Genomic DNA, 15,455 nt, shown 5'->3' on the forward strand with positions numbered 1-15,455 from the left:
ACATACAGTACACCTAAAAGAGTTAGTGCCCCATGTAAGAGAGGGTCGTTACTTGTACAATTCCCCCCATAAAGGCAGAAGGGGACGAAGGCCTTGACCCATCAGACTTGGATGAGGACGGATACAAGACATACAGAATTAGCGGTTTAGAGGATCCCTAAAATACGCCACAACAGGCTGATGGGACCCCCACGACCACGAGATTGGAGCTCAGCAAGTAGAGGAGGCGGAAAGAATGGAGTAACACGACTGCAGGTTCAGACTACTCTCAGCTTATTTGTAGTCTGTAACCATGGTGACATATACGTCTGCATGGAAGCTGTATACTCAAAGCGGTGGGAGACTTTTATTCCAGACCATCTGCAAAATTGCTTCCTTTTCTTTTAGATGCATTCGAGGAGTGAGGAAATGCACGTCACCTATCTGGTCACAATGAGTCCACCACCTAGAAGACGACCTTCTCATACGTAACTGATGTTTGTCCTTAGGAAACTTATCGAAGCAGTTCTTCTGCTTTGGGCTGTGGTTTCTGAAGGGGAGGGGAAATGTGAGAAGGGGGAAATAACTGAAATGGAAATACTGATTGGAGAAGAGGTAAGTGACATAATGAAAGTGAAAATCTATTAATGCCCGTCCTTCCTGTTCCTTCCTCTTCTCGGCAGAAGTTTTATAAAGCTCTCCCCCGAGTCACCTCCTTCGTGCAGCCTGTGCCTACATACTGTACTGAGGTAAGTCCAGGCTGCAGGACAGACAGCTACACCTCATCCGCCGTGCAGGTAAGTACTCTCTGTTATCAGCCATTTCAGGCTCATGTCATTGAGAGGGATGACATCTAGGACGTCCAGAATGATTTATCATCTCTAATATGAAGAGTGTTTGTCTGGGATGGGAATGTAGCGGGACGTCCGCCTCTTTTCCGTGTGGAAATACGGATATTTTACTGTGAGATTCTCTTATCTATGGAGATAAGTTGTGCAGACGTGACTGTAGGAACAACTGTTCTATAGAAGCATTAAATATGAAATCACTTCCTCGTACGTTTTTTTATTTACGCAGTTTGTACTTTGTCCCCAGTGCTATTCCCCGGGTATAAAGACAGGTCTCATGTCCTATTCTTGTCAGTGGAAAACGGAGGACGGACCCATTCAAGTCAATGGGTCCGTCAAAAAAAATTGATGCACAACTGGTATGTCATCCGTGTCCGCGTCCGTGTCCGTTTTTTTTCTACAAGACCTTGCTGCAAAAAAATTACACTTTTCATTAACCTTCCTTTTTTTCCCCCCAAAAAAAAAGGAAGACACAAGGAAACACAACTGAAGCAAAATCGGACACGGACCACTGAAGCCAAATCACTGACAGTGAAAAAACACTGAGGCCTAAGGACGTGCACCCAGACTTGCTTATTAGCTTGTGCCGCCATTTTTCGTTTTTATATATATATGTATATATATATTGCGTAAAATAAGCATATATAATAAATAATATAATAAAAATATAAAAATATATCAAATGTGTAAAATAAACAAACAATAAAGAACAAATAATAATATTATAAGAATATCTATGTAAAATGAACAAATGAATGATTAAAAATAATGATATAATAAAAATATAAAAATAATATATAACATAAATTTAAAAAAAATGGTGGCAAATAAATATATATAAAAACAAAGAAAGAAAGAAAAATATAAAAATAAATCTAACAAATAAAATAATATGTGTAAAATAAATAAATAACGAAAAAAAAAGAAAAAGTTATAATATAATAAAAAATGTGTAAGATAAATAAATATATGAACAAATAAGTAAAGAAAACAATAACACCATAAAAATATATATAAAAAACTATGTAATGTGTAAAATAAATAATCTAACAAATAAATAAATACAATGTTTAAATTTAAAAAAAAAAGGCACTCCAGCGCTAGCCTAGCCCTTGACAACTCAAGACCCACCATACAAAAACGTAAAAAAAATTAAAAATAAATAAATAAACTGTGACGGGTCATTAACAGGTGAAAGGGCTTGCTGTTGACGTGTTGTCATAGAGGGAAGTATGGATATCTGAAATTATGGCATATGTCTTTGGTCAGACCCGTCTTTCTCAACCATTTCTCTGTTGCTTTAACGTTAAAAAAATAAAAATTGACAATTAGGCTCCTAAGCGGGCTTGTGTGTAGACGCGGGCGAAAAATAATTGCAGGACCATGGAGACACATAAATCTGCATTGGAGCTGCAGGCCTAAAACAGCAGGGGGTGTTTTACAAAGACGGTCTTCAGTTATTATTTTTACATGCAATGGGAAAATATTTTTGTTGTTTTTATCATTTTGGGAGTAGCCAGACAGGCGGATCGGCTGTGCTATGCCAGGAGCATGACACAGGGATTCTCTCTGTGGTGCTCCCTCGGGCTCGGCAGTAGGCCTGGAGATGTACAGTATGAACACTGTCTTTGTTGCCCAGATCATCACAGCTTCAGCTTTAATTTTTCAAGAGCAAAATATAAAATGAGAGCCCCCCCCCCCCCCCCCAGTGTTCTAGCTTAAAGGGACACTCCATCTTTACACTACTATTCAGAATGAATGTCAGGAATAACTTAAAGGGAACCTGTCACCAGTTTTATGGTGTCCTAACTAAGGGCAACATAAATAAGTGACTGATTCTCTTAGCAAAATGCTGGGTCACTTTCTTTAATTGACCCAGTCAATTTGCCAACATCTTGTATTGAAAATCTCCAGCTCATATTGATGAGTCCTGAATATTCATGAGCTCCTGACTCTCCCCGCCCACCTGCTGCTGAGTGACGTTTTTTTCCCATAGGAATCAGCAGCAGGTGGGCAGGGGAGTGGCTATAGCTCTGAATTAAATATACGCCGGACTCAATGACATCACGCTGGACTCAAATCAGCTCATTAGCATGCGGCTTCTTTGTGTGTATATTATGAGGTAACCATCTGTCACACCAGTAAGTGAATACATCTAAGGTACTTTTTAGTAGTTAATGATTGTATATAATTAGTTACATTATAATCAAATATCCACATGACAGGTTCCCTTTAAGCAGCAACTCCAGAATGTAAGGCTATTATCAGGATAATAACAAGTAGGGGAATTTCCGCTGAAATTAGACGAGTTTCACAGCGTTAGTCTTTATCACATGCACACTATATGGTCTCATCTGGAGGATCCTCAGGGAAAACAGTGGGATATTTCATATATATAGTTGGGTCCAGGGAAATGGGTGGATAGGGTGGGTCAGACCTCAAAGGGATGGGAACGGGTAAGGTTTGTGCCAATTTACCCAATGTAGTTGCCATAGGACCCTTAGATAGAAGAAACCCAGCACTGGTTGAACCCTTGGATAAAGGGAATTCAGCCCTCCCTGAACCCTTAGATAGAAGGAACCCAGCCTTATCTGGACCCTTGGATAGAGGGAACCCAAGCCTTGCCTGAACCCTTGGATATAGGAAACCCGGCCCTGCCAGAACGCTTGGATAGCAAAAACCAAGCCCTGCCTTGACCTTTAGATAGAGGAAACCCAGCCCTGCCTGGACCCTTAGATACACGGAAACTAGCCCTGCCTGGACCTTTGGATAGATGAAACCTAGCCTTGCCTGAACCCTTGGATATAGGAAACCTGGCCCTGCCTGAACGCTTGGATGGCAGAAACCAATCCCTGCCTTGACCTTTAGATAGAGGAAACCCAGCCATGCCTGGACCCTTAGATACAGAGAACCTAGCCCTGCCTGGACCTTTGGATAGAGGAAACCCAGCCATGCCTGGACCCTTGGATAGAGGGAGTTTAGATCCTTCAATAGAAGTGGTCCAGTCCTAGCTGGATATTTGCATAGAGTCCTGGTTGAATCCTTCGATAGAGGGGTCCAGGTTGGATCCATGGTTCAGGGGGGCCTATCTTGCTTGAATCCTTGGATAGGCAGTGTTCACCCCTGGTTGGATCTTTGGATACAGGGTGTCCAACCCTTGTTGGATCCTTGGTTACAGTGTGTCCAGCCCTGACTGGATCCCTACATAGGGCATGTCCAGCCCTGGTTAGATCCTTGAACAGTGGGGGCCTAGCCTTGTTGGACTCTTGCAAAAAGGGAGCCTTGCCATGGTTGGATAGACGGTGTCTATCCATGGCTGGATCCTTGGATAGATAGGGCCTAGCCCTGGTTGGACCCTTGGATGCAGGGTGTCCAGTCTTGGTTGATCCAATCCCTTTTACTGAGTGATGAGAACATGGGCAGCTCTCCCTTCTCCAGAGGGACTACAATGGAAATAGGCAAGAGGGTGGAGAATGCCCTTGCGGGTCATGTAAAGGGGTAAGAAGGGGAACACAAACAAGAAAGGGAACACAAACACCAGGTCCTGGGGGTATGGGGGCTGGAGAAGACCCTTTGTATACTAGAAAATGGTCACTAGGTTCTATTAGGTTGTCTGCATCAGTTGTCAGAAGAATGGCTTGCTTTTCTGGAACACTTCTGCTTTTCTCAGTAACATTGAGCAACATGAGGGAAGTAAATGCATCATCTGCTTGTAAATCGAGTATTGCCTAACAGATATTGCCCAAAGCCCACGAACTCTTGGACATACTGACATTGACGTCACCATGACAAACACTGCACGTTCTGTAGAGCATGCAGCAGGGAGACAAACCATGCAGCATGCTCTAAAGACATGGAATATAATCCCAGAATCACAGCACCCAGAAACAGCGCCACTCTTGTCCATAGGCCGTGTCTGGTATTGCAGCTCAGTCTCCCCACAGTTCTAAGGACAGAGATTCTGAACTTTACCTGGATGGACCTGGTTAAATATTGTCTTGTCTGGTGAATTATTCCTCTTATGCCAATGTTAATTCTCCTTCACAGGATGAAGTCCTGGACGAGTATTTTACTGGCAGCCCTCGTCGCTGTGTCTGTGAATGCCTCCATTGACCCCGACCTGGATAATCACTGGAAATTATGGAAAATTACATATAACAAGCAATATGAGCATGAGGTAAGAACAACATTAACATCTGAAAATATGATTTGGAAACTACAACTCCCAGCATGCAGCATCACGTCCGTCAGCCACAGTCCTATTCAAGTGAATGGGGTTGAGCTGCAATACCAAGCCCAGCCACTATACAATGTAGGGCGCTGTGCTTTGTATAATATCAAGAGGCCGCAGTTCTCCGAAGAGCTGGTCGGCGGGGGTGTCGGGAATCAGACCCACCAATATGATACGGAGGACCTAAATATGTAACTATTATAAAAAAAACTTGAACCATGTATTTTGAATTTTTTTACAGAGAGAAGATCTCACGAGGCGACTGATATGGGAAAAGAATTTAAAGTTTGTCACACTACATAACCTGGAGCATGAGCTGGGGGTCCATTCGTACACTGTGGGCATGAACCATCTCGCTGACCTGGTAGGTGTGATACTATGTACAGTTCTCTCAGGATGATACATTGCATGGACAGGAGTCCTTCCTTAGGCCTCTTGCACACGACCGTATGGCTTTTTCAGTATTTTGCAGTCCGCAAAAAACGGATCCGCAAAAAATACAGATGATGTCCTTGTGCATTCAGTTTTTTGCGGAACGGAACAGCTGGCCCTGATAGAACAGAACTATCCTTGTCCGTTTTGTGGACAATAATAGATCATGTTCTATCTTTGAACGGAAATACGGAAACGGAAGGCATATGGAGAACCTTCCTTTTTTTTGCGGATCTATTGAAATTAATGGTTCTGTATACGGAACGTAAAAAAACGGAACGGAAACTGGAAAAAAAATTTGTGTGCAAGAGGATATTTTATATGGGATGAAGATCGGGATAATAACTGGACAATTTAATAGAATTATCAAGAAGTATACAGTACAAAACTAAAGGTGACATACTGTGACCAAATAATAGCACTATGACGGATTAATACCACCATACAGTGACCAAACACCACCACTATCACAGATTAATACCACCATACAGTGACCATATAACACCACCAGGGAGGATTAATACCACCAGTGAACCATATAACACCACCAGGGAGGATTAAAACCACCATACAGTGACCAAACACCACCACTATCACAGATTATTACCACCATACAGTGACCATATAACACCACCAGGGAGGATTAATACCACCATACAGTGACCATATAACACCACCAGGGAGGATTAAAACCACCATACAGTGACCAAACACCACCACTATCACAGATTAATACCACCATACAGTGACCATATAACACCACCAGGGAGGATTAATACCACCATACAGTGACCATATAACACCACCAGGGAGGATTAATGCCACCATACAGTGACCATATAACACCACCAGGGAGGATTAATACCACCATACAGTGACCATATAACACCACCAGGGAGGATTAATACCACCATACAGTGACCAAACACCACCACTATCACAGATTAATACCACCATACAGTGACCAAACACCACCACTATCACAGATTAATACCACCATACAGTGACCATATAACACCACCAGGGAGAATTAATTCCACCATACAGTGACCAAATTTTCTTTCCTTAGACCAGTGAGGAGGTAGAAGCCCGGCTAACCGGTTTAGTACTACCTCCTCGGAATGACAGGAAGAACTATCTCACTAACACGTGGAATGGTACCAAGACCGTCGACCTGCCGGACTCTGTAGATTGGAGGGAAAAAGGATGTGTCACAGACGTTAAAAACCAGGTAAAAATGTTGTGATGACAGGAGGAGCTCTCACCTACATGAGGAACATGACCAAGACATCTGATCAGCCAGATACTGTCAAAATGAAAGCCAAAAAACAGCTTAAAGGGCACATGTTGACAGGATCATCCATGTTAAACCAAGCATACTGCCTGGTAGGGTTTATCCTGCTGATTAAAACGATACATGTCTTGTGAAAATAGGTTGTGGCGTTCCCGAGTAAAAAGACTTTTAATGTTTATGCAGATGAGTCTAGGCTCCGCCCCTCCATACTCCTTAGCTTTCCAGTGCAGGCCACACCCCTCTGTATACTGAAGCCCTCACTCACTTAAAGAATAAAAGTTTTCTTTTCTCGGGAACGCCACAACCAATTTTGACAAGACAAGTATTGTTTTAATCAGCAGGATCAACCCTACCAGGTAGCGTGCCTGGTTTAATAGGTTAAGCCTACCATTAAGTGCACTTTAAGGCTCTTTTACATTGGTGTTGGAGATATATTGAGGTTTTAGAGGTTAGAAGACTTAGCTGCAGAGCTATCTGTGGTGCCCCCTTCAACAGTGGCGTCCACTGTGCGCATCTTTATAGATATCACACCATCCCACCACATCATGTCAACAACATAGAATATGATGCACATTTTTTTTGCCACTTTCCAGGGTTCCTGTGGCTCCTGCTGGGCATTCAGTGCCGTCGGTGCCTTGGAGGGCCAGCTGAAGTTGAAGACCGGAAATCTGGTTTCCCTCAGTCCTCAGAATCTTGTAGACTGCTCCACTAAGTACGGAAATAAAGGATGTAATGGTGGTTTTATGACCCAAGCTTTTCAGTACGTGATAGACAACAATGGTATAGATTCCGACGCTTCGTACCCTTATCATGCCACGGTAAGTAGGTGCCAATATCAGACTGAAGTGAAGGCAACACAGAGAGGTCCATGAAATTCCCCATAATTCCCTATAGAACTATAGACGTAGTTCCAGAAAATTGTCCTAGGTGGCGCTTTAAAGTATTTTTTCTGTTTAGGACATCCTTGGGTGATCAGTGGTTGCTCAACCCTTTAAGACCTAGCATAATAAAAGGGCCATGACACTTATAGGAACACTGAAAACACTTCAGTACTCAATAGCGCCACCCTTGACTATGTGGCAGTGTCTGGTATTGCAGCTCAGGTCCATTTACTATATGAAGAAAAAACGGTGCTTGTCCCGATCGGATTGATTTTGAATCTCTTCTAGGATGGACAATGCCATTATAACCCATCGACCCGAGCAGCCTCGTGTGTGAAATACAAAACAGTGGAACCAGGAACTGAAGAGAATCTGCAGAAAGTCCTAGCCAGCGTTGGTCCAGTGTCTGTGGCAATTGATGCCAGGCATCCGGCATTCTATCTATATAAAAATGGTAAGGCCGGCGATGAATTGGCCGCCATTGGTCGACAGCTTTTCATTTGGAGTTTCGGTCTGATTTGTTAACAGGACTAAAATATTAATGACTTCTCTTCAGGATAGGTCATCCATATCTGATTGGTGGTGGTCCAACTCCTGGCACGTCCTGCTGATTAGCTGTTTGAAGGGGCCTCTGCACTCGAGTGAGCGCTACTGCACCTTCACAGTATACCAAGCACAGTGCCACACATCGTATAGTGGCTGTGCCTGGTATCGCAGCTTAAATCCATCCACTTGAATGGGACTGAGCTGCAGAAAGGCCATGCGGACTAGGAGTTCATCTGAGGGCTGCAACTTTTTCCAAAATCTGATCGGCAGGGATGGCGGGAGTCAGATCCCTAGCAATCGGATATGGATGAAGTATCCTGAGAATAGTTCATCACTATTTGAGGCCCAGGCAACCTCTAACTTTTTTAAATTGTCAACCATTCTGACCATTAGGGCAACTTTGCATACATTACATTACTTATCCTGTACTGATCCTGAGATACATCCTGTATTATACTCCAGAGCTGCACTCACTATTCTGCCGGTGGAATCACTGTGTACATACATTACATTACTTATCCTGTACTGATCCTGAGTTATATCCTGAATTATACTTCAGAGCTGCACTCACTATTCTGCTGGTGCGGTCACTGTGTACATACATTACTTATCCTGTACCGATCCTGAGATACATCCTGTATTATACTCCAGAGCTGCACTCACTATTCTGCTGGTGCAGTCACTGTGTACATACATTACTTATCCTGTACTGATCCTGAGTTACATCCTGTATTATACTCCAGAGCTGCACTCACTATTCTGCTGGTGGAGTCACTGCCTACATACATTACTTATCCTGTACTAATCCTGAGTTACAGCCTGTATTATACTCTAGAGCTGCACTCACTATTCTGCTGGTGCAGTCACTGTGTACATACATTACTTATCCTGTACTGATCCTGAGTTACATCCTGTATTATACTCCAGAGCTGCACTCACTATTCTGCTGGTAGAATCACTGTGTATATACATTACTTATCCTGTACTGATCCTGAGTTACATCCTGTATTATACTCCAGAGCTGCACTCACTATTCTTCTGGTGGAGTCACTGTGTATATACATTACTTATTCTGTACAGATCCTGAGTTACACCCTGTATTATACTCCAGAGCTGCACTCACTATTCTGCTGGTGCAGTCACTGTGTACATACATTACTTATCCTGTACTAATCCTGAGTTACATCCTGTATTATACTCCAGAGCTGGACTCACTATTCTGCTGGTGGACTCACTGTGTACATACATTACTGATCCTGTACTGATCCTGACTTACATCCTGTATTATACTCCAGAGCTGCACTCACTATTCTGCTGGTGCAGTCATTGTGTACATACATTACATTACTTATCCTGTACTGATCCTGAGTTACATCCTGTATTATACTCCAGAGCTGCACTCACTATTCTGCTGGTGCAGTCACTGTGTACATACATTACATTACTTATCATGTACTGATCCTGAGTTACATCCTGTATTATACTCCAGAGCTGCACTCACTATTCTGCTGGTGCAGTCACTGCGTACATACATTACTTATCCTGTACTGATCCTGAGTTACATCCTGTATTATACTCCAGAGCTGCACTCACTATTCTGCTGGCCATCACTAGAAACAGTCAACAAGCTTAACACCTTTTAACACAGATGAGCTCCTGTGAAGCAGAGAGATGGTTATCAGTATACCATATAGACAAAACTTCCCAGAATGCTAATTAGTAGAGTGAGCTTTGTGCAGTTCACAGAATTATGTGAGAGTTCAGCTCTGAAGGCTATAGAATTGTAAATACAGCTCTGCCCTATAGATAAGAGATTCACAAAGTTACCCAACTTTTTAATTGAATAATGTTATGCCTTGATGACATTTTCAATGGCTATGCCCCCCCCCCCCCATGCTATGTCCTTGCCCCAAAATTGCTGGTGGGTTCCCCAAAAAACAGCGCACGCCACACTGAGGAGGGGCTTTCTGATTGGCACATGTCTTCTGTAGGTGTCTATGATGACCCGTCCTGCACTCAAGATGTCAACCATGGGGTTCTTGCTGTGGGATACGGAAGCCTAAATGGGAAAAACTACTGGATTATAAAGAACAGGTGAGGAGTAGATCAGGTGCTGCGAGAGGGGAAGAGGGAGGAGGGGGAGTCACGTTACATTCTCCCTGCCGCCCACTCAGCAGATATGGAGGGGAAATGCAGGGACAATATCTCGAATATTATTACTAATTGTAGTATTTCTGTTCTATTCCAGCTGGGGGCAGAACTACGGAGCAAACGGCTATATCCTCATGGCAAGGAACCGGGGGAATATGTGCGGCATCGCAAGTTATCCCTCCTACCCCGAAATGTGAAATAAGCTTCAGTATGCCAAATGATGTCACCAGTGAGGTGCAGAGGCTCTATAGGTGTTGACTACCTGGACCACCCTGCAGGGAAAGAGATTTGGATCTTATACAATGGTTGCTCATAGCGATGATACATGTGATCCTTCACCGATCTAACGTCACTGTGTGCAGTGTCCATAGTGAATGCTCTCAACAAATGAATCAGAAATTCTGCTGTGTTTTTAAGCCCTGCCCTGAACTGCTTAGAAATCTCCTTTTATGCAAATCAGCATCAGCCCCGCCTCTTTGTGCATCAGTTTACTGCACTGTTGCAAAGTATGATACTGAACACTGATAATTTCAGGTCCTTAGAAGAACAATTTCGCCTTCTATCCAAATAGTGAAGAAAAAAAAAATATAAAAAATTACAAGCATTATCTGCTCCATTTTTGGCGCCATGAAAAAAAGTGAATGTAGGACTATGGACTGGGAGAATCGTGTTTTACCAGTTTGATCAATCATTATACCAGTTTATATTGTATGTTGTGTCATAAAACAAGCATGTCCCATTAAAAGGGTATGTCCACATGCATCAAAAGTAGAAAAACTTCTTAGATTAAAAATCTTCCCACCGTGTTGGGTATACAGCTCCCATGCACAGCCATGCCTTTCAATGGTTATTTGTAGTAACCATGGAAAAAATAGGGCCTTCATTGGATCTGTATAAACAAAGCTGAAGTGTATTTTTAATTTTTATTTTTAAATTAAAAGGCAGGATCAACCCTATTAGGCCAGGTATGCTGCCTGGTAGGGTTGGCTCTGATGATTAAAATGATACCTGCCTTGTGAAAATCGGTTGTGGTGTTCCTGAGAAAAAAGAGACTTATTCCTGATGCAAATAAGTGTTTTAGCGCATCCAGGGGTGTGGCCAACACTGGAAGCCTTAAGCCCTGCCCCTCAGGGAACCGAAGCCCTAATTAGCATATAGAATAAAAGTCTTTTTTTCTCAGGAACGCCACATCCAATTTTCACAAGACAGGTATCATTTTAATCAGCAGGGTCAACCCTACCAGGCAGTATACCTAGCTTAATGGGGTTAATCCATCTGACAGGTGCCCTTTAAACAAAGCTTTTTTCAAAGTTTTATTTTTAGATTTTAGATGCATTGGACCAAGGAAAAATGGTGGACATAACCTTTAAAGACCATTTACTTCATAAAATCACCTTGAGTCGTCTTCGATTATGTCTTCTTCTGGGAAAACTGGGTGACAACCAATCTGGCCACCACTTTTGGTGAGCAAATTGGTGATCACCCAATGTGGCCACCGTTGTTGACTCTAGAGGGGAGGACAACCAACTTTCTGAGACTCCTGAATGGCAGATCCTGTCCAGTTATGTAGCAAGTTCCTCAGGGCACTAGAAAAACTGGATGACAACCTACAGGATAGCTGCAATGGTGTCCATATTGGTTGTCAGACAGTTTTTACAAGAGACTAATGACTGAGGAGGGCTGGAGAGGTTTGGTGGAAATTTACTTCTACCTCAAAATCATCAAAGGATTCATCCCTAACACAGGCAGTAGAGGACCTCATGTATCACAACTGTCCAGCAACCAATCAGAGAGCAGGTAACAAGATGAAAGCTGGTCTCTGATTGGTTGAGGTCTCCATAAAAGCTGATTGCAGCTCCCCTCATGTGTAATATAAAAGCCCGGGCACCATGCCTGAAGATACTGAAGCATTATACCCTCCATGTCCACGGATTGGACCACAGGCCACAAGATTTGGGTTTAATCTACAGTACCAATTAAAAAAATCACTTTGCTGTTGATTAGAACGATGTGCAATCCTATATGTTCATTTCTGATTTTTACGTCATCCTATAATGTAATTTAAAGCTGTTTTAATAAAACATATCACTTGTGTGTCTATCGGGTCTGTAAACATCTGGGCCGCAGGTTGAGGGTTGGGATCCGGTGGTTGACTCGTTTGGTCGACACCATTTCTTGGGTGTGAACACCTGCAGCCTAGAATTTCTCCTTCCATGAAGGCGTGTCATCCACAGGGACAATGTCACATGACCATGGCTGGCACTTAGGACAGTGACATCACTCCAGAAGTGATGTCATCCTACACAAGAACACACAGAGAGTGGAGGAGAACCGCTGAATTCTACTTTCACTTCGGTTGCCTCCTCAGATATGCTTTAGATGTTTCTCCTCCTGCATCATTCCTTGGACTTCTGCCTCCACATTCTGGCAATAGATTCTCTCTACGCTCTTGGCTATGCCGCCGTCTACCTATCTATAAGGTTAGGTTCACATAGACCTTTGTTGGACGAGGTTTTGAGGCAGATTTTCCTGAAGGTTTTTCTGCGAAAATTGGATTTTAATAGAAATTTGAAAGAAGGACTTTTACTTCTCCTGTGGACTGCTGGGTCCACATCTGACTTTGACTGAAAGACCTTCAGGAAAATCTACCCCACACCCTTCTCCAAAAGTCTCTGTGTGAACCAACTCTTAGGCTACATTCACATGACTTTTCAGACCAGCAGTATGAAGGGCACTACTGGGGGCAATATTTACACTGTGGACAGTACTGGGGGCAATATTTATACTGGGGGGCATTACTAGGGACAATATGTATACTGGAAGGCTATACTGGGGGCAATATTTATACTGAAGGGCACTACTGGGGGCAATATCTATACTGGAGGCCACTATTAGGGGCAGTATGTATACTGGAGGGCACTACTGGGGACAATATGTATACTGGAGGGTACTACTGGGGGCAATAATCTATACTGGAGGGCACTATAGGTGTAATATGTATACTGGAGGGCACTATAGGTGTAATATGTATACTGAAGGGCACTATTGGGGGGCAATATGTATACTGGAGGTCACTAACCGGGGGCAATATCTATACTATAGGGCACTATTGGGGGCAATATCTATACTAGAGGGCACTATTGGGGTAATATGTATACTGGAGGGCACTATTGGGGGGCAATATGTAAACTGGGGGGCACTGGGGGGGCAATATCTATACTGGAGGCTACTATTGGGGGCAATATGTATACTGGAGGGCACTATTGGGGGGCAATATGTATACTAGAGGGCACTACTGAGGGCAATATGTATACTGGAGGGCACTATTGGGGTAATATGTATACTGGAGGGCACAATTGGGGGGGCAATATGAATACTGGAGGGCACTACTGAGGGCAATATGTATACTGGAGGGCACTATTGGGGTAATATGTATACTGGAGGGAACTACTGGGGGCAATATGTATACTGGAGGGCACTATTAGGGTAATATGTATACTGGGGGGCACTATTTGGGGGCAATATGTATACTGGAGGGCACTAGGGTGGGCAATATCTATACTGGAGGCCTGACTTGAGTTTCACCCCATGATGGCTTCTTCAAGAGGCTCCTGTACATTGCTCCAGGACTTGTGTTCTGCAGTGGAGAAGTAAGTGGCACCCATGCGTTATGTGACCCAGTGACATGATATATGGGTGCAGCGTTCAGGTGACCTGGAAGGTTGAGGATGATGCAGAGCTGGCGGTAAAGCCAAGGAGCTGGAACCCAGTGTTGGGATTTAGGTAAGTAGGAACCACCAAAGGTCTGGCCACACTGGTCTGCAGAAAGCGTTCCCGAGGTGAACAACCCCTTTTAGTTCAGAAATTCTGAACCTGCTGACTAAATATAACCTTAGAAGTCCCCAGGAGCCCAGTGTCATGAGTGAACACATCCTTACAGCATCATACATATCCTATATACTCACACACTTACCTTCTAAGCTGAATCCTTGCTCCAGGAAGAAGAAGAGGGGGACTCTGCACATAGCAGGACCATAAGCAGAACTTAGCCCTATAGGCCACTGAAACGGTGAGCACTTCCCCTCAATGTGACCAGGGGTGTGTGTCCCTGCACAGTCTGACACTATCCATTTACAGCTGCCAGTGTCAGATTGTGCAGGGACACACCTCCTTCTGGTAACCCCCAGCTGGATCTTCACTGCAAACCACTATCAATTCATTCATAAACTTCTAGGCAGGAATGTAACAAGATTGTTATTACATGGAAATGGAAGTAGTTACCAAAACAGGCCTGTCAGGAGAGGGGACAGGTCTTCACTCATGTGGGGTAACAAGCTCCACAGTCTTCGATAGGCAACAGGCTTAGTGGTCACAGCCTCTCAATGAGGGCGTAAGATTAATGTGAAGCTATAGGATAATTGGGTACACTGTCTCTTTAAGAAGTAAGAGCTGCGATTGGGGACATGACCGTTGCAGCCAATCACTGTCCTTAGCGGTCCACCATTCAAGACTGCATTAGTCATATTGCGGCTTTGAGGATGCGCAGCTGCACCTACTACTAGAGGTTACAGAGGTTCCCAAATACTTCAGACACCCCTTTAAATCCCTAACATTGTATTATGCAACCAAAAATAAGCACAGAAATCCCTGAATTCATTAATGTTGTTTTTTTATTTCATCAGTGAAAAATAAAAATTACAATCACATTTTAAAATATAGAAAATATTCGTGGAGTTTCATTAGGAGACATAGATCACAAATCCAAGAGTACCAGACTCCGTCACACATTATAATACATATGAAAATCAAGGGAGGGGGCGGCTTCGGGAGCGTCCTTCATTACTAAAATAATTGGACGGCAGCACATCTCAGAAAAAATTCAAACTTTCCACCATGGATCGGTCAAGCAGTTACAGACAGCACTGGTGTGAATATAGACCACTGAGGTGTATTACGTTTCAGGAGGTCATAAGCCCTTCTTCAGGAAGTGTGGGGTTATGGCCATATAGAGACGTCAACTCTCAAGGCATGGTGGGTAGCCAGCCATCCTAGATGTCCTCCTGCCCTGAACCTACCTGTCCACTGAGGAGAAC

The 15,455-nt window shown here is 43.4% G+C and overlaps 1 protein-coding gene across 2 annotated transcripts; it reads left to right on the forward strand.

The window, feature by feature from the left end:
- Positions 1-613: 613 nt before the first annotated feature.
- Positions 614-12,460, forward strand: LOC122923217 (cathepsin S-like). Of its 2 annotated transcripts, none has more exons than XM_044273971.1 (8): positions 614-728; positions 4,875-5,004; positions 5,300-5,422; positions 6,560-6,721; positions 7,378-7,602; positions 7,954-8,119; positions 10,203-10,305; positions 10,460-12,460. In XM_044273971.1, the coding sequence occupies exons 2-8, from the start codon at positions 4,876-4,878 to the stop codon at positions 10,557-10,559; spliced, it is 1,008 nt and encodes a 335-aa protein (XP_044129906.1). In that variant the 5' UTR covers positions 614-728; position 4,875; the 3' UTR covers positions 10,560-12,460. The 2 variants fall into 2 exon arrangements, with proteins under 2 accessions (XP_044129906.1, XP_044129905.1); XM_044273970.1 differs by having other exon boundaries at positions 639-776.
- The last annotated feature ends 2,995 nt before the right edge of the window (positions 12,461-15,455 follow it).

The sequence above is a fragment of the Bufo gargarizans genome, unplaced genomic scaffold (assembly GCF_014858855.1).
Source record: "Bufo gargarizans isolate SCDJY-AF-19 unplaced genomic scaffold, ASM1485885v1 original_scaffold_1370_pilon, whole genome shotgun sequence".
NCBI classification, from domain to species: domain Eukaryota; kingdom Metazoa; phylum Chordata; class Amphibia; order Anura; family Bufonidae; genus Bufo; species Bufo gargarizans.